General features: G+C 39.1%; 2 protein-coding genes across 2 annotated transcripts in view; both read left to right on the forward strand.

Annotated features, from left to right (window-relative positions):
• The first annotated feature begins 437 nt into the window (after window positions 1-437).
• LOC144455500 (uncharacterized) lies at window positions 438-1,545 on the forward strand. The gene has a single exon (XM_078149028.1). The coding sequence runs from the start codon at window positions 451-453 to the stop codon at window positions 1,315-1,317; it is 867 nt and encodes a 288-aa protein (XP_078005154.1). The 5' UTR covers window positions 438-450; the 3' UTR covers window positions 1,318-1,545.
• An 8,355-nt stretch (window positions 1,546-9,900) lies between these two features.
• SMIM14 (small integral membrane protein 14) overlaps window positions 9,901-19,467 on the forward strand; it is a 57,384-nt gene continuing 47,817 nt past the window's right edge. Inside the window, exon 1 of the mRNA XM_020991414.2 lies at window positions 9,901-10,131. The gene's annotated coding sequence lies outside the window, so the exon portion shown is untranslated. The remainder of the gene's footprint in view (window positions 10,132-19,467) is intronic.

A 19,467-nucleotide genomic window follows, 5' to 3' on the forward strand; every position in this document is an offset into this window, starting at 1 on the left:
TAGAGGGAAAGATGGGAGCACGGTACAGTAAAGGAATTACACCGGAGGATAAGCGAGTGCTAGTCCTACAAGTGTATAAACTTTGTAGGGATAATGGGGTAAAAATACAGCTGAGACGCTGTCAGGAATGGGTAGAAAAACTTATAGTGGTGTCCCCGTGGTTACAGAACCAAGGGATTGATTATCAAAGATGGAAAATAGTTGGGAGTCAGATGTCTTCCTACGCAGAGACAGAACCAGGGTTCTTAAAACCAGAGGATTTTACTCTTTATGGCATTGTGACTTTCGCCCTCTCTCCGCGCCCTCCGCCGGTAATAGTAGTGGAGGAGACACAGGTAGGAACATCCTTATTAGGAGGGGAACAAGACCTCAAGGGTCAAGAAGAGCCATGGTCAATTAGGACACTGTAATGATTTTAACGTAACCATCCAGACGACTTCAGATCGTGACATGTTTTGGGTCTGTCGTAATGGCACCATCACTCCCTCCTCTGCAGAATATGCTGTACACTGCTACAACGGATCGTTCTCCAATACCTTACAATCTACCGACGTAGCCTCCACGGCCACCATGGTCCTCCTTCTTCGAGTGCCGCCTATCACCTTTGTGCCAGTATTAACTACACAACCTTTTGCGCAATCACCTATAGAGAGATTCCTATTGCACCGCTATCGGAGAGAGATGGGAGGTTTTGACCTCATCAACCTTGCACTAAATATTGCTGAAGCATTAGATCTTGTTCTGGTGAACCATCAACTGAGTCTTCTAGCACGGCATTTGGAGGAGTTCATGGAAGAAACCACCCAAGCGTGGACTGTGCAACAACGATTTAATCGTCTCCTGTTAAATAAGGTTGAGTTCATGGCCACAGTATTAGCTGATACTGTGCTGGAGGTGACTATTGCCGAAAAGCTTTCTACTGTTGGTTGTTCGTATGAGTTTCAACCGCCCATGTGTGTCACTGCACTTCATCCTAACTCCTCCATTGATTCTTTGATTAAGAACTTGACTGACTTTGAGCAAATAGAAGATTGCCTTGGTCAATTGGACACTATTTTGGAGCATATTCGCAATGTCACCCGTCAAACAAGGGATAATCTCTTCCCTGATTCCCCTTTCGATCAATTTTTCAACTGGTTACATAACCTGGGATTTTCGCAATTCCTTCTTTGGCTCGTTTATGGTGCAGGCTTCCTGATCCTTATCTGCTTTATTGCCCCTTGCCTTTTCTATTGTTGGCTCCGTGTGCTGCGACGCTCTCTTGAGAACGTCAAAGCCGACCTCTCCCTCCCTAAGAAAAACCCTGTCTTTGTTTAAACAAAAAGGGGGAATTGACAGGGGCGTCCTGGACCCTGGCTTCCTAGGAAGGGCGTGGAAGACCCCGACCGCCTCAGATGACGGTTACGAGGAGGCTCCGCCTCTAGGGTAGAACAGGGGAGGGGCGCAGAGTCTTACGAGGCTCGGGAGGGGGGTCCTTGAAGTGTATATAACGGGCTGAGAACAAAGGATTGGGGGGATCCTCCACAATAAAGAGCATACGCCACACTCGCGTCCTGTCTGGTCCTTGAGCCCACCTTTCCCCCAGGGTGGGTCCGGAGACGTCCGAAGCCCAGCTCCCAGGGAAGGAGACGTACCTGAAGGGCCCGGCCCGGGTCATATTTTATTTCATTTTTTATTTTTTTCCATTAAATAGTATTAAATAGTATTTTATTTTTTTCCAAGTACATATAAAATTGGTTTCAACATTCACTTTTATAAGATTTTGAGTTCCAAATTTTTCCCCCTCCCCAAAACTCCAGGCAATCTGATGTAGGCTATACATGTACAATCATATTAAACATATTCCCACATTAGTCATGTTGTGAAAGAAGAATAAGAACAAAAGGGAAGAACCGCAAGAAAGGAAAAAAAGAGAGATCTGCATTTAAACTCTATAATTCTTTCTCTGAATGTGGACAGCATTTTCTATCGAGTCTTTTGGAATTGTTTTAGATCATCATATTACTGAGAAGAGCTAAGTCTATAAAAGTTGATCATCGCACAGTGTTGCTGTTTCTATGTACAATGTTCTCCTGGTTCTGTTCACTTCACTCAGCAACAATTTATGTAAGTCTTTCTAGGTTTTTCTGAAATCAGCCTGCTCATCAATTCTTATAACACATTAGTGTTCCATTACATTCATATACCACAACTTGTTCAGCCATTCCCCAATTGATGGACATCCCCTCAATTTCCAGTTCTTTGCCACCACAAAAACAGCTGCTATAAATATTTTTGTATATGTGGGTCCTTTTCCCTGTTCTTTTCTTTTTTTAATTTTATTAATTTATTTTGATTTATCAACAATCACTTCCATATGCTTTTGACTTGAAAATTTTTCTCCCCCTTCCTCCCCAAGACAGCGCACAATCTGACGTAGGCTTTACATTTACATACCCATTAAACATATTTTCACATTAGTGAAGTTGTAAGTAAAAATTAAAACCAATAGGAGGAACCATCAGAAAGATGAAACAAAACTCAACAGAAGGTAAAAATAAGTGATAGCAATTCGACTTCCATAGTTCTTTCTTTGGATGTGGACAGCATTTTCTATCCCGAGGCCTCTGGAGATGTCTTTGATCCTCGTAATACTGAGAAGGGTTCAGTTTAACAATCTTAGTCATTGCATAACATGGCTGTTATTGTGTACAAAATCCTCTTGGTTCTGCTCACTTCACTCAGCATCAGACCATATAAGTCTTTCCAGGTTTTTCTGAAGTCAGCCTGTTCATCATTTCTTATAGCACAATAGTATTCCATTACATTCATATACCACAACTTGCTCAGCCATTTCCCAATTGATGGGCATCCTCTCAATTTCCAATTCTTTGCCACCACAAAAAGAGCTGCTATGAATATTTTTGTACATGTGGGTTCTTTTCCCATTTGTTTGATCTCTTTGGGATTCCTTTTCCCTTTTCTATGATCTCTTGGGGATACAGATCGAGTAGCAGTATTACTGGGCCAAAGGGTATGCACAATTTTATATCCCTTTGGGCATAGTTCCAAATTGCTCTCCAGAATGGTTGGATCAGTTCACAACGCCACTAACAATGCATTAGTGTTCCAGTTTTCCCACGTCTTCTCCAACATTCATCCTTTTCCTTTTTTTTTTCATCATATTAGCCAATTGATAGGTGTGATGTGGTACCTCAAAGTTGTTTTAATTTGTATTTCTCTAATCCATAGTGATTTAGAGCATTTTTTCGTATGACTATAGATAGCTTAAAGTTCTTCATCTGAAAACTGCCTGTTCATATCCTTTGACCATTTATCAATTGGGGAATGACTTGAATTCTTATAAATTTGACTCAGTTCTCTCTATATTTTAGAAATGAGCCCTTTATGAGAGACACTGGATGTAAAAATTGTTTCCCAGCTTTCTGATTTACTTCTAATCTTGGTAGCATTGGCTTTGTTTGTGCAAAAAAATTTTAATGTAATCAGAATTATCCATTTTGCATTTCATAATGTTCTCTATCTTGGAACTCACATTTTAATGTGGTAATACAACACATAATGGGGTAGGGTAGAGAGTGGCAAAGTCCAAAGAGTCAGAAGCAGAGCTATGGAAAGAATGAAAGGATAGCTGCCCTAAGCCATTACTCAAAATGTGGGTTCTAGGAACAACTCATCAGTGGGAAAAGATGGCAGCAAGAGTGAAAGGATGTTTCAAAGTAAGAAGGCTTTAGTTTTGCCTTTTAGTCTTTATTAGAAAATAAATACAGTAAGGAGTGACCAAATCCTAACACTCAAATTAATGCTTTCCCCCTTTCCCCTCTATATTTGTGATTATACTTTTTGAAGTAAAAATTCTTTTGTAAAAGCTCCAGTGTTACATGAATATATAACATAAACTTTAGGACTTTTTGAACACCCTGTAAATAACTATAATTACATCAGTATAGGGAATGCCTGATGATGAAACTCTTTCTATCAATGCAGATCAACAACTACTCAGAAACTTACAGTCAGAAAGTTGCTTGTAAAGCTAAGAGCTTAAAGGCTTAAAGTCAGTGTGTGTCAGAGGTAGGTCTTTCTGATTCTGATGCCAATTCTTTATTCACAATGCCATTCTGCTTCCCATAAGTTATATCATGTATTATATTGATATGATCATAGTGAAAATGGAAAGGGCTAATATTTCATTGCCTTTAGCGAATCAATAGGAAATATATATGTATACATACATACTACATGTATATGTATGTGTATGTGTATATATACTACAGTGAGTGCTACTTCTTACTATCTCTTGCCACTGAGGATTCATTTTTGGTCCCCATAAACTCATGTTACCAAGGAAAATCCATACTGCTAGGAAAAGTCCAAATGTTCTCAATGTACTATGATCACTGGTTTTCTGGAAGGTATAGGTTTTTATTCATCTGCCAACCATTCTGCCTATTGACAACTGTCTCTGGGTCCCATACATTAAGTAATCTGACTGACTCCCAGGCTAACATTCTTTTTCATGGTCTCAAATCAACAAACATTTATTAAGCACCTACACTGTGAAACACACTGTTTTAGAAACTGGGGATATAAAGATTTTTAAATGGCATAGCCTCTGAAATTATACTCTACTGAGCATGACACATATGTAGATTGGTATAATTGGTATAATACAAGGAAGGTTATGATGGGGGCTTTTGCCCCATTTCTAGATCTAGAGATCTAAAAAAGTGGCCTAGCATTAATAACTTTACAATCTGGCTCTAAATTCTCATATTTTCTTGATCAAGGGCTTAGATAGAGGCATAGAGGCATGTTCATCAAATTTGCAAGTAACAGAGCTGAGAGGGAGGGATAGATAGAACACAGGATAATACTCAGGATCAATCTAAAAAGATCTTGACAGTCTAGAACATTGTGTTGATTCTGCTAAGCTGCAATTCAGTGAGCATAAATGTGGACTTGGGCTCAAAAAATCAACTTCATAAGTGCAAGATGGGAGAAGAATGACAATAATTTGTTTAAAAATATCTTGGGGAATTTATAAAAATAAGAGTCATTTTGCAGTTGATAAATGGCCAAAGGATATGAACAGGTAGTTTTCAGAAGAAGTCAAAGCTGTCCATAATCATATGAAAAAATGCTTTAAATCCCTATTGATTAAAGAAATGCAAATTAAAACAGCTCTCAGGTACCACCTCACACCTATCAGACTGGCTAACATGACAGAAAAGGAAAAGGACCAGTGCTGGAGCGGATGTGGAAGAATGGGACACTAATGCACTGTTGGTCGAGTTATGAATGGCCCAACCATTCAGTTTGGCACTATGCCCAAAGGGCTATAAAACTGTGCATACCCATTGACCCAGCAATACTACTACTAAGTTTGTATCCCAAAGAGATCAGAGGAAAAGGAAAAGAATCCATATTTACAAAAATATTTATAACAACTCTTTTTTTGGTGGCAAAGAATTAGAAACTGAGGGGATACCCATCAATTGGGGAATGGCTGAACTAGTTATGGTATGTGAATGTGATCTAATACTTTTGTGCTATAAGACATGGCTGGAAGGGGTAGGGGGAAAGATTGTTTCAGAGAAACCTGGAAAGACTTATCTGAACTGATTAAAAAAAGTGAAGTGAGCAGAACCAGAAACATTGTACACAGTAACAGCAATATTGTAAAGATCAACTGCAAAAGACTTAGCTACTCTATCAAGATAATGATCCAAGCCAATTCCAAAGGACTCATGATGAAAAATGCTATACACCTCTAGATAGAGTTGATGAACAGATTAAAGTACAGATTAAAGCATATTGTTTTTATTTTATTTTTCTTGCTTTTTTTTTGTAATATGGCTGATATAGAAATATGTTCTGCATGATTTCAAATTGTGAGATGCAGCTGCAAAAAGGTAAATGTGATCTTGGGCTTCATTAAGAGAGACATAGTTTCTAAGAATGAATAGGTGAGAGTCCTTCCGCACTCTGCCCTGTTCAGACCACATCTAGAATATTATGTTCTATTCACCACAGTTTAAGAAGGACATTGATAAAGTGGAGAGTATCCAGCAGAAGAAAACTATGCTGGTTAAGAGTTTTGAGTTAATATCATATCAGGATCAAGAGAAGGAACTAAGGGTGTTTAGCTTGGAAAAAAGCCCAAGTAGGACCTGATAGCTGTCTAAGTGTTTGCAGGGCTTTTGAATGGAGAAGATCAGACCTGTTCTGTTTGGTCCTGGAGGTCAGAACCTGGAGCAAAAGGTGGAGGTTGCAAAGAAGTCAATTTAGGTTTGACATCAGAAAAAAAAATCCCCAATAATTAGAGCTGTTCAAAAGTAGAATATCTTAACTTTGAATGCAAATGAGTATTTTCTGTCCTTATATGAATCTAGGCACCCATTTTAGAGGCAGAGATTATTAAGATTACTCAGTTAAATTTCTGGTTACCATTCTTTTTTTTTTTTGGCTAGGCAACAGGGTTAAGTGACTTGCCCAGGGTCACACCCCTAGTGAGTGTCAAGTGTCTGAGGCTGTATTTGAACTCAGGTCTTCCTGAATCCAGGGCCAGTACTCTGTCTACTGTACTATCTAGCTGCCCCATGGTTACTACTCTTAATTCATTCACCTAATGAAAAGCCTTTTTGTCCTTGACCTATCATCTGCCTTTCCAAAGGGCTTTTCTCAGGAGTTTGAAGGACTTTAGAGGAAAATATTATTTCTGAATATTTCTAGAGAAACAAAAGGAGCTTTTAAATATGCTTCTGCATAGGGCTGTTATATTTATTTTTGTGATACCCCCTCTTGTTGAGTGTAGTAGGCATAAATAATAAACAGTTGTTGAATTGTTGAATGCATTTTAGAGATCATCTATTACTTTACAGATCAGGAAAATGAGACCCTAAAGAGATTAAACACTCTCAATGATTTGCTACTTAGGGATCTTTCCCCTACTTTTCTCAGCTCTGCCTCACTTAAATCCAATTCACCTGAAAGTCATGACATCACCCTCACTGCATCATTGATCCTCTTGGAGAAGGAAGGATGAACACTAATGAAGAAGAACTTCATGGCTAAGCCAGTGTAATCAAATAGCTTTGGCATAGATAGAGAAAATGCCGAACAATAGAAAACAGTTGTGACAAAGCAAGGCAGATAGTTTCTTACCACTTGCCTCCTTTTTGTCTTTCTATAGGCAAAATACTATTCACAGAAACTCCTGTACTGCAAGCATCATTGGAGATTTCTAAGTTTAGTCTACAATGAGCAATGTACACATTTTTATTATCATACAAGTTTCTTTGATAAATGCAACCACAGAGATAACTTAATTCAATTGTCCTTTGACTAGCAGTACTAAGTACAGCATAAAACAAGAATATTTATATATATATATATACATATGTACACATACATACACACATGTAGTGTATATATGTATGTGTGTATATATCTACATATATGTATATATCTATATGTGTATATGTGTATGTATGTGTGCTTGCCAAAGGTGTTCACTCTTGTCAAGGAAGATGTCCTGAGCAAAGTTCAAAAGGAAGGATTCCATATAAATAACTGTTGTTGAATCATTTCAAATAAGTGTAGACAAGCTATGTCCAAGAAAAATTTGTTGCTGTTCAGTCATTTTTCAGTTGTATCCAACTCTTTGTGACCTAGTTTGGGGTTTTCTTGACAAAGATACTGGAGTGGTTTGTCATCTCCTTTTGTAGCTCATTTTACAGATGAAGAAACTGAGTTAAGTGACTTGCCCAGGATCACACAGCTAGTCAGGGTCAGGGGCAAGATTTGAAACTCAAGATGGGTTTGCCTGACTTCCTGAAACTCTATCCACTGCACCATCTGGCTGCTTTCCTAATAGATGGAAAGGTTCTCCAAATGCTCTTATTTGGGTGTGACATCGTGCTTATTTGATTCATCAATAGATAAGCATCTAAGGCCAGGAATGCTGCAGGACCTCCCAAATGAAATCTATAGGAACTCAAGAAATTTATCTAATAAACTGTACAGGAAAGACCAAGGGGCTGAAGACTCTATAATCTAAAGATTATGATTATGATAGTTTGACACAAATTTTGAAGTATAACAAAACTGTATGAATGTCGATGGACAGTCCACTTAACTCAGCGAGCATGTGGGCTGCTGTGCTAAGCTCTGGAGATACAAAAATAAAAACGGTCTCTGCCCTCAAACAAGTAAACAGTTTACAAGATATTTTTAGGAGGGAGTAAGAGCTAACCATGACGAAGGGGTGTGTGTGGGGTGTGGGGTTTGGGGTTGGTCAGTAAAGGCTACCTAGTTCATAGGACCATAGAGTTAGAGCTAGAAGAACTTTAAAAGTAATCTAGTTTATTTTATTTTTCTTTATTTCCTCATTTTTAGTTAGTCCTAGGCATCTGAAAGATGACTAATATGTACAACTAATACGTAACAAGTAAGGAGCTATAAAACGAGGGGCTGCTCAGATGAAATAATCTATGAGGGGGCTAGGTGGTACAGTGGATAGAGCGCTGGACCTGAAGTCTGAAAGGCTTCCACTCAATTCTTGCTTCCCACACCTACTAGCTGTGTGACCCTGGGTATGTCATTTAACCTCTAACTCAATTTACTCATCTGTTAAATGGGGATAATAATAGCACCCAACTCCTACGATTGTTTGTGAGGAGCAAATAAGACATTTGTAAACTGCTTCACAAACCTTAAAGTGCTATCATTATTATTGTTAGTTTCCTTACTAGCTCTAAAATTCTGTTGTTCTAGGAATCTATGATGTTGTTTTACTAGTAAATTTCTCAATAATGCTGAAGATGACCCAAACAAGGAACGAATTTAGAAGAGCGTAGTTCTGAAATTTGTTGTTGTTCAGTTGTTTCAGTCAGGTCCGACTCTGTGACCCCATTTGGGGTTTTCTAGGCAAAGATACTGGAGTTGTTTGCCATTGCCTTCTCCACCTTATTTTGCAGATGTGGAAACAGGAAAACAGAAGGTTAAGTCACTTGCAGTGTCACACAGCTATTATCTCGGGCAAAATTTGAACTCAGGTCGTATTTATGCCAGCCACACAGCTCTGTCCATTGTGCCATAAGCATGCATGGATTTTGGTTCAGAGGACCTGGGGCCAAATTCTGGTCCTGTTTGCTAGCTGTGTTGACACTGAGCAGAAATTTAACTTTTCTGGCCCTCAGTTTCTTCATCTCTAAAATAAAGGTGGCGGATTAGATCAGGGGTTTTTAACCTGTGGTTTGTGAACTTGCTTTTAAAAAAATATTTTGATAAACGCATTTCAACATAGTTGGTTTCTTTCGCAATACTGTGTATTTTGTTTTATGCATTTAAAAACATTATTTTGAGAAGGGATCCAAAGCTGCACCAGGGTTGGGGTACGGAGGGGAGAAAGACACACACACACACACACACAAATGGTTAAAAATTCCTGGTCTGGGTCTTATAGGATCCCTTCGAGCTTAAAAGCCTACAGGGGCTGTACGAGGTCCGTCTCAATCCTTCTCCAGCCGCCACAATGGACTAAAGCTGTCGGCCAAGCGGCAGTCGCTACCCCTGTCCCTACTGCAGAGCTTGGTACCACCCCTGCGCTCTCCTCCCTCATTCGATTTCCTCATTTAGGACGCACCCCTTCCGACCCGAACCAAAACCCTCACTCCGAGCATTCCAGGAGCACACCCAAAGCCGTCCAGGCGCGCCTCGGACTCTTTCCTCCTAACTCGTTACGCCCCTACCCCCTGCTTTGTTTATTTCTCCTGCCCCCGCCCCCTTCCCAGTCGAACAACAGACGGCTCGTACTGGGCAAGCGCAGGAACGCTGCGCATGCTCCCCAACCACGATTTTTTTTTTTTAAGGTGGGGGGAGGGGAGGCACGAGCCGGGTCTCTAGCTGCTGCAATCTGTTGCGCCTGTTCCGCGAGCCGGCAGATCCGGGTCTCGTGGCCAGGAGTGACGTGGTCAATCAAAACAGAGGAGGAGGAGGAAGGAGGTGGCGGCGGCTTCGGTGGTAGCTGCCGCGATCGCAGCATCAGCATCAGCAGCGGTTTTGGGGGGCTCGGGACTTCGTCTGTCTTTCGTTCCAGCTCCTCCTTAGCCTGTTTGTTGTCCCGGGCGGGTGAGTCTTGACCCCGGTGCCCGCACCACTTCGGCCACCGTTTGAGGCCCCCGGCGCCCCCCGCTCCCGTGCCCCCTCCCCCTCTTCCTCTCCTTACCGTCTCCCCCGCAGCCCAGGCTTTCTGAGCGGCTGCAGCTGCAGCACCAGCGCCAGCGGCAGTGGCAGTGGCAGTGGCGGCGGCCTCCAGCTGTGCGGCTCCAGCTGTGCAGCTTCAGCTGCTCGCAGGGGGCTGGGAGAGAAAGCCTCGGGCGCCCCGCTGGGCCCCGGGCTTCTCGGTTTGGCTTTCTTTCTCCGGGAGGAGTCTCGGGCCAGGGAAAGTGTTTCAGTAAATAGGCGGTGATTTTATTTTTAGGGTTAAGATGAACAGCTGTCTCTCTGTGAGTATGGGTGCGATAGTTTAGGCCGGAGAAAGAGGAAAAGGTGGAAGATAAGGGGGAAAAAGGTATAAACGCCCCCCCAAAAACCCAACCCCAAACCCAGAAATCCCAGTGGGAGTCTTTTGCCACAGCCCCCCCTTTCCATTGCTGGGTGGGATTCCTTTGTTGTGATTTTATTGGAGACGAACGTCGTCTCTCTTCGTCTCCCTTTTAAAATTCTCTCCCCTCCTTCCTTTTATACGAAGACCGTGGGGCACCAAATGTATTGTAAATCCGAACATCCCAATTTTCCTTTTGGTTTGATAAATGTGACCCTATTGCAACGTCCTTGTCTTTTGAGGGAATTGAATGCTGCTGCTAAAAAGCTCATCTTGCTGCTAGAACAATGACATTTTTTCCCGAAAGTGGGGTGTCTTCTAAACCTCATTTAATCTTGGCAGAAAAAAATGATGGTTTATTAGCTGTAGAGGCTAGAGGGGGGATTTCGGTTATTTTAGTTGCAATAGAGGATGTTGCCTCCGAATAGCAGAAATTGTGTTTCTTAAAGCTGGGTTCTTTTTGACTATCCTTGCAGCTTTTCTTTGATTGTCTGATTAGCTTCAAATGAGATAGTATCTCCTTTTCAGTAATATGATTTGGTCAGTGCTTTTACTAGTACAAGTGATAGATCAGGCTTACCAGATGTACTCCGTAATGTGAGGTCAGTCAATGAGCATTTATTTAAATTCAATTTTATTTAATTTTAATTTTGAACCCTCCTTCCAAATCCTTCCTTTCCATCCTTTGAGAATGCAAGAAAAAAACATTATAATAAGCATTTATTAATGGTCTACCGTGTGCCGGGCGTTTTGCTAAGTGCTAAGGATAGAAAGAAAGTAACAAACACCTGGCTGAACTGCTTTGGACTCCATCGTGCCCTCCAGGAGCCACATCATCAGGAAACTTTTCATTCCTCTCGGATTTTGATGCCCTTGGTACTCACTTCTCATCAGTATCCTCTGTCCCTCTGATTGGAAGGCGAGAGGAGAGCAAAGAGTTGCTCTCAAAACTCCTGTGAGGAAGGCTCCCAGGTCAGCCATTTCTTCATTTCCCATCCTATTGCACTCCTTTGGACTCCGAAGTCCCCCTTTCATCTTCCTTTTTGGTGTTGTCTTCTCCCATTGGAGTATATAAGCTCATTTGAGGGAGAGAGTAGTGCCTGACACATAGGAGGAGCTTAATAGATGTTTATTGACTGATAAAAACAAGCCCTGTCCTTTCTAATGGAGGAGACACCATGCTAACAGCTATGTATAATCAGGATAAATTGGAGGTAGTTTGACTGGGAGTGGGAGGAGATATGAGACCATCCAAAAGGCTAATGCAGTAGTTCACGCCTAGAGATGAGGGTCTGCCCCAGGATTAAGGTGGGAAAGGAGGAAGATAATTCATCTCTCTTGGTGGGCTCCCATTCTCTAGCTTTCTATCAGTGTATTTATGGGTTCTGTTTCCTGTTGGTTCCCAGTGTTACACATGGTTGTGGTCTTCACCTCCAGATCCCCAGACCACAGAAGTCCCAAGACTGGATCCTGTCCCTTTGTGACCCTAACTTATTCAGGAGAGGCTCTATTACTAACCCAGTACTAAGACCTTCTTTGTTGTATTTTCCCAAAAGACAAAGGGCTAACATTCTCAAAAAAAGCTTTCTAGTCTGTTTGTTTGCCACTGTATTCTTGTAGTTAACAAAGAGAAATGGGGACAAAGTGGAAAAACAGTAAGATGTGTATTAAATCCAAGAAGAGATAATTCAATAGGTGACCTGAAGGGTATATTATAGAATGGTGAACCATGGGTCCTTTTAATTGGCTTTAGAGTGAGCTTATGAGATCTTTACAGACCCTTTGTGTTTCCAGGATTTCAGTTTGAATCCTTATCTAGACATAGGAATATATTACTTTTTTTATGTAAGAAGAAAATTTGATTTTTGATTGGTAAGGAATGGTGGAATTCAATACCTTTTTAAACTCTTTCATAATTTTATGCTGAAACGTCATCTAAGTGCTTTAGCCTTCCTTTTCAGGCATAGCCTTCAATATTTGATCTAATGACTCAATAGGTAAAAAAGTAACCCAGACAGATTTACTTCCAGTTTCATTGTTATCTTGAGTAAATTCTTGGTCTCTTAACTGAACAAGTTTAGATAGACAACCATCTTAGAAAAGCAACACAAAAAACTTACCTGTTAACACTCGGTCTTGGGAAGAGAAGTTTGCTGCACAGCATCATATGGAGATGTTGTTGGCCCAGTGTAGTAGCTGTCAGCACCAAGGAGCATGTCCTCTCTGATGTCTACCAGAGAGGTTAGGGATGTAACCCCAAACAGTTTGACATATCTGTTGTACATTTATGAAAACCTTTGTTCTGTATTTTCAACCTGTGTTTTTGTGATAATGTGTTTTAGAAGTTTATGGATTTTGTGTATAAGCCCTTCTGATTGAAGCTTCCTTTATGTCAGTCTTTAAAGGGGTGCCCTTTGTTCTAGTACTTTGAGATTTGGTACTAGTCTGAATTTATCTTAACCAAATTGTTTTTATCCTTTCTCAGCCTTCATTTCTCCAGATTGAAGAGTTCTAATCTTTTAAATATATTCTTATGTGGTAGACCTCTGATTCCCTGAATCAACATAGTTGCTTTTCTCTGGATGGTTCCTGGTTGCATTGTATCTTTTATGTAAAGGAATGTGCAGGGTATTTAGTGTAACATGTACACATTTTAATGTAAAGATAAGATTAAAGAATCATGGTTTTAGTTGGAAGGGCCCTTAGAGATGATCCTGTCCAACACCTTCATTTTACAAATGAGGAAGTTGAGACCCAGAGAGATGAAGCAGCTAGTCTGAGGTTTCACTGGCACTATAATGTGGCAGAATCATTTTCCCAGTTCCAAGGACAGAGCTATTTCCATTGTTCCATGTTTTCTTTTATTTGCTTGTAACATTTCTCTTAATATTGCCCAGGATTTGACTGGGACTTCTTGTCTCCCTAGCCATTTAGAACAATTTGCAGTAACTTCCATGTCTATTTTCTGCGTTAGAGCTGATGGAATTCGTCATCTTCTATCTATGGTTCAGCTCCTTTTCATTAAAAAAAAAAAAAGTATTGATGCCATTTTGTTTTTTACATGGATCATTTTTGGATATAATTTCTTTTCCTAACCATGAACTTTCCCTTTTAACAAAGGTTCATGCAACGAGTCAACACCTCTACTGCTCTACCTTTCCAGCAAGTAGAGGGAGGTACATTTTTATCATTCTTTCTCTAGGACAGACATTGGTCTTAATTTATTTTGTATCAGTTTATACAAATCTCATGCTTATCTGAATTCCTTATTCATCATTTTTTATGCCATAATTATTTTGTTACATCATATACTATTGCTTTGCCCAGCCTCATTTGATGACTGACCATTTTGTCTGCAGTTTTTTGCTACTGCAAAAAAGGGCTTCTATTTTTGTTTTGTTCTGTATTGGAGCTATATGGCAGTCGATGTCCTGGGATTATAGGTCATTTGGTCAGAGGATAAGAACTGTTTAATGACTTTATTTGAATAATCACAAATTGTTTTCAAGAATGGTTGGACCAGTTTTTTATTTTATTTTTGGGCCAGTTTACTATTCTACCTGTATATATCATGCCTGTTTTTTTTTCTTTTTCTTTTTTGGCAAGGGAATTGGGATTAAGTGACTTGCCCAGGGTCACACAGCTAGTAAGTGTCAAATGTCTAAGGGCAGATTTGAACTTGGGTCCTCCTGACTCCAGGCCTCTATCCACTTTGCCACCCAGCTGCTCCTCCTCTGTTTTCATAAGAGCCCCTCAGGTTTGACTGTTTTCATCTTTTATTATATTTGCCAATTTACTGTCTGTGAAGTGAAAGTATTTCTCGTAATTGATTTGGAACAATCTGTCATGAGGTGTTGATAATTTGCATCTCTTTTAAAAACTATTCATATCTTTTGACCATTCACCTATCAGGGTATTGGTCTTAGTTATGTATGACAATGATTTGAGGCTTTTCATTTCTTTTTCCTGAACAATGATTCTTCACCTTTTCCCACCTTTGACATCATTAAGGGTAATCATTGACTTAATTTGGAAGGTCTTACAGAGTTGTACATAGAATTTCTCTACCTCTTCATCTGGAGCAACTGATAATGTTACATAAACAGCAGCTAATTTCTTGGTGGTGTTTTTGCAAATACTTGTAAGTATTGTAGTAAGAGATGACCAGCTATCCCGTGATAATATTTCATTACCTTTAGGTATACAATAACAACCTACAATAAAACTAATGCCTCCAATTCCTCTCTTTGCCTCACCAGGAGTAACTGGCTCAGCACTCTCTTACTCTAATTCCATATTAACAGAAAGGTGGAAATTGACATTCCCCTATTCTGGCAGCATGTCCTGCTCATAGATCCTCGGACAAGGAGTTCACTTTTAGAGTACCAGTAGTTAAAGATAATTGGACATCCAAAAACTGTGATTCTTAGAGTCCTCTGTCACTGAAGAAACAGAAGGGGAACACAAAGGCTTGAGAGGCTTTTTCTTCATTTAATGCTGTAATATGAAAGTTGTAAATGAATGCAGGTTGATCTTTTTATGTTGGTATAATCTAACAAAGATCACTGAACATCACTCGAGTTATTTAAATCTTTCTTTATTTCTGAAAAGGGTTTTGTAACTGTATTTTTATAAGTCTTAAGTGTATCTAGATTGACTTCTAGATACTTTATGCTTTTTTGTATTTATTTTTAATGGTATTTCTCCGTTTCATCTAATTAATAACAGAAACAATAATTTGTGTTACTAATTAGAAGTGCAGAAAAATTTTCTAGTACTATTTTGCATCCTGTGCCTTTGCTAAAGCTATTAATCATTTGTGTTCACTTAGAAAATCACTTCATATGAATGCTTCTACTTGTGTGCTGTAGTGTCTGTATATTATCTATATTATTGAGCCCAGGAGCCATAGAGTTAAAAGGGCCTTACAGGTCTTCAGATCTCCAAAGTTGCTGCAGCAGCAGAGGCTGAGGCAGCCACCTAGTTACTAGAGCATGTGCTTTGCCAATATGAAAGGGGGAAAGTGGCTGGCGCATCCTACAGTACCCTCAAAACTCTGTTGTGGTCTTATTTCCAATATTATTAGACTACTCACTCTACTCATCTGTTATAGATTAACACTGCTTTCTCCACCCCAAGTTTCCTGTGGCTGCAACTGTATTTGCCCTTCAGCTCACACTTCACCAGATTGGCAGCCTTTCATCTCATGGCTGTCACAAGCCTTCTGGGTCAGTGATTACCTTACCATCTTACCACCCAAATCTCTCCTCCCTGCCCTTTTTCATTTTTCCACTAAGAGTGAATTAGACAGGATGATCAAGCATGAATGAATGGAGACCTGCAATGCCAACTAAATTTAAAAAAAAAATTTTCCCTAGACCCCACTCCCTTTCCAAATTTGCCTGTTTCCATTCTCAGCCTTTCTCATCCTTGACTCTTCACTCAAGTAAAACTGCTGTCTTCAGTGACAATCTGTGAGCCCAGAGGAGGGTTCTTGATGAATATTAACCAAGTGATCCCTTAATTACCATATATAATGACCTTTACTTAATCCTAATCCTTTTTGACCTCTCCACTGTAACTGAGGCAATTGGATGTTTGGGTTGCAAAATGTGATGTTACCTATGAAAATTTATCTGCACATTTTTAAGATTTTTAAATGGGATATTCTAATTTGTTAAAAGTCTTCTAAATAAATTTTGGTATAAATGTACTGAAAATGAGTTTTATACTTAATTTGTGAAAAATGTTAAAATGGATTATCATGAGGGAAGATGGAAATTAACTAACATATTCAAAACAAAACAGAAATCTTTGACCAATTTGATTGGTTCCTGGGATTGAAAAATTGGTATGGTGACTTAGTAAGCACAGCCAGTTATGTATTTCTTCCATTTGGATCTACTATATTTTTGTGAGATGTCTTTGTCATCTAACAGCCATTAAAACCGGGTATTGAAATATATTGAACTTAGAACTTCACTGATTGTTTAATTAGGATCAGATCTTGGAATAGCTATGTCACAAAATGTTCAACAGAGCTCTTTTTAAAAAATGAAGTGTATTCAGTCACATTGCTTTTACTAAAATATTAATATTTTAATAAGTTTCTTATACTGTTAAAATATTTTCAGATTTTCATTTTTATCTCCTTTTAACATTTCTACTTTTTTGTCTGAAGTTTTATAATGTGTGTAATTTATACAAGTAAATAATACAAATAAACATACATAGAATATATGCTCAACCATTTTCAGCTGTTGGGGTGTGCAGTGAAATGTCAGGAGACAACGGATATAGTTCAATCCTCTCATTTTTATGAATGAGTAAATTGAGGGCAGGAAAAGTGAAAGCCAAAACCATATAGATAGTAAGTGGTAGAGCTAGAATTCAAATCCAGGTCCTATAACTCCAGATTCGATGTTGTTTCCATTATATCACATTGCTAGGAAGTACCTGTGCTACAAAGCTATGGTTAAATGTCACAATCCTGTATGATTTTCTTTCTAGGGTTGCCTTTTGTGATAATACCCTTATATTAAAAATAGATTGGATAATGATGAGGGGAAAAAATAAAGTAGCAATTTATGGGGAGACCTTTCCCTTGTGATGAGGAAAATCAAGCAAAGACACTCAATACAGTTACTCTGTGGGATAGTATAGGCAGGCAGCATTCTGTACTAGGACTAGTCTTCTGTTTGGTTTCTGAGGGGAGAAGAGGATGCTTTGTAATTTTTTTTATTTCCAGAGCTATTATTGGTATGTTGGTTACTTAGACTTTAAGCCCTCATATTTTATAGAAAAACCTACCTAGTTTATTAAAAATATTTTTATGAAAAACTGATAGATTTATTCATGGCAAAAAAAATTAGATAATACTATGAAGAACTAGTCCAGCTTTCTATTAAATCTTTATTCTATATGTAATATTTATGCCACAATTATCTTGTTTTGGAAAAAGTTCCTTTCTCATTAATTATTTTAAAATTGGCTTTTTTCATTTCCTATTTTTTTACATCTAGCTCCACAGCCCCACGCACGTGTGTGTGTGTGTGTGTGTGTGTATGTGTATAAAATATACAGAAAGTATATTTTTTAAAGCAACAGTATGAAACTGGTCGCTTGACTGAATTCAGTTTCAAATAGCACAGATGCAAAGTTACCAGACTTTTTATAGATAACCATGTTGATTTGAACCAGGGTAGAAAATAGGAACTATCTTGAGGTGTTTCAAACCAAACTTAATGGTAAATATGCTTGCTGCTGTCATATTTGATTTTGCAACAGATTTTAAACACATAATTACTGGTGTAAAAAGCAAATAAAGTCATGATTTTATTGAAAACTTGAACATTACAAAATAGGATATTTTGAACTCCACTCAAAAGAAATCCTTAAATGTGACTGTCAAACACTTTCCTCTTCCCACCTTAACCTTTATTCAGGCTGTTCTTTCAGACTAGAATAGCTTTCCCTGTCATTCTTTACTTTTCCTTTTACCTATCCTTTAAGCCATCTCAAGTGCCACTTAATCTAGAAGGTCTCAATATAAAGAGAAACATTGAAAGATGGCTGGATTTACTTTTTTTGTTGGAAGAAGTGAGAACTAGAGTCTACCAGACTTTTAATGTCTTCTTCAGTGACTTAAAACTCAGCTTGGTTTCAACTCCTCTCAACAAGATACTTCTCCCAGGTTAAGCTGATCACTCCAGAGCCTCTCCCTGTGGGCTGACTCATCCTCGGATACTCAAGCACCTTCCCACCTTCCAACCTTCCCTCCGCCTCCTCTGCCCTCTAATTATAGGGCTAGAAGGTGGAACATTCAACTCCTTCTCAATCCTTGCTGTGTGGAGGGCCAGCACGTGGACTTTCCAGCTTATTCCACTTTCCATCTGCAGTTCTGCTTGGCTTCAACTCTCCGGAACAAGATAAGGGGCCTGACTGGGGATCCCCTGCTGTCTCTTTCCTCCTTAGCTACCCTCCCCAGCTTCCTTTTGTGTATTGTCTTCCCTTATTAAACTGTAACCTCTTTGAGGTCAGGGACTGCCTTTTATTTGTTTTTTTTTTGTATCCCCAGTGCTTAATACAGTGACTGGCATATATTAGGCATTTAATAAATGTTTGTTGAATTGAATTGGTTAAATTTTATTCTTCAATACTCATGCTTTTGTATGCTTCAATATTAGCTTTTGGTTCTTAGCCAAAACACAACCACAGCATCACTTTTTTTTTTAAAGAGATACTTGCGGTCCTACATTGGAAACTATTAACTCAGTGTTGAGTAAAATCTAAGACATCGATAAGAACAATTTCTTATTTTTACCTGGAGACTAGTAACTAATTAAAATGTTAGTAATCTCCATGAAATAAGCACATTTCAGTTTAGAGCACAAAAGTTAAATTTTCCAAATCTAATTTTGCTTATCAGATAGGAATGCTTTTTAGTTTTGGTGAGCTGAACAACTATTGCGTCCTTTCTTAGACACTTATTTCCTGTGTGGCCTTGGGAAAATCTTTTAAACTCCATGGACCTTAGTTTCATCACATGTATAAAACAAAAGGAAGGGGCTAGAAGATCCAGGTCACATCCAGTTCTAAGACCTGTGATATTACACAAGATAAGTACTGAAGACCTTTTGTTATCAACTGGTAAGTTCCTAGTCTGTTACACAAGAGAAGCACTAAGCTGTGTGTTTTAAATTTTTAAAAAATATTCTCAGATTTGAGTTAGAAAGGGTCCTCAGAAGTCACTTAACTTAATTTGTGCTAAACCAGGAATCCCCTCTACAGCTTCACCAATAAATTATTACCCAGTCTTCATTTGAAGAACTTAAGGGATGAGGAGCCCACTCCCTCCCAAG

The sequence above is a fragment of the Phascolarctos cinereus genome, unplaced genomic scaffold, assembly GCF_003287225.1.
Source record: "Phascolarctos cinereus isolate Bilbo 61053 unplaced genomic scaffold, phaCin_HiC Scaffold_9;HRSCAF=440, whole genome shotgun sequence".
Taxonomy (NCBI): domain Eukaryota; kingdom Metazoa; phylum Chordata; class Mammalia; order Diprotodontia; family Phascolarctidae; genus Phascolarctos; species Phascolarctos cinereus.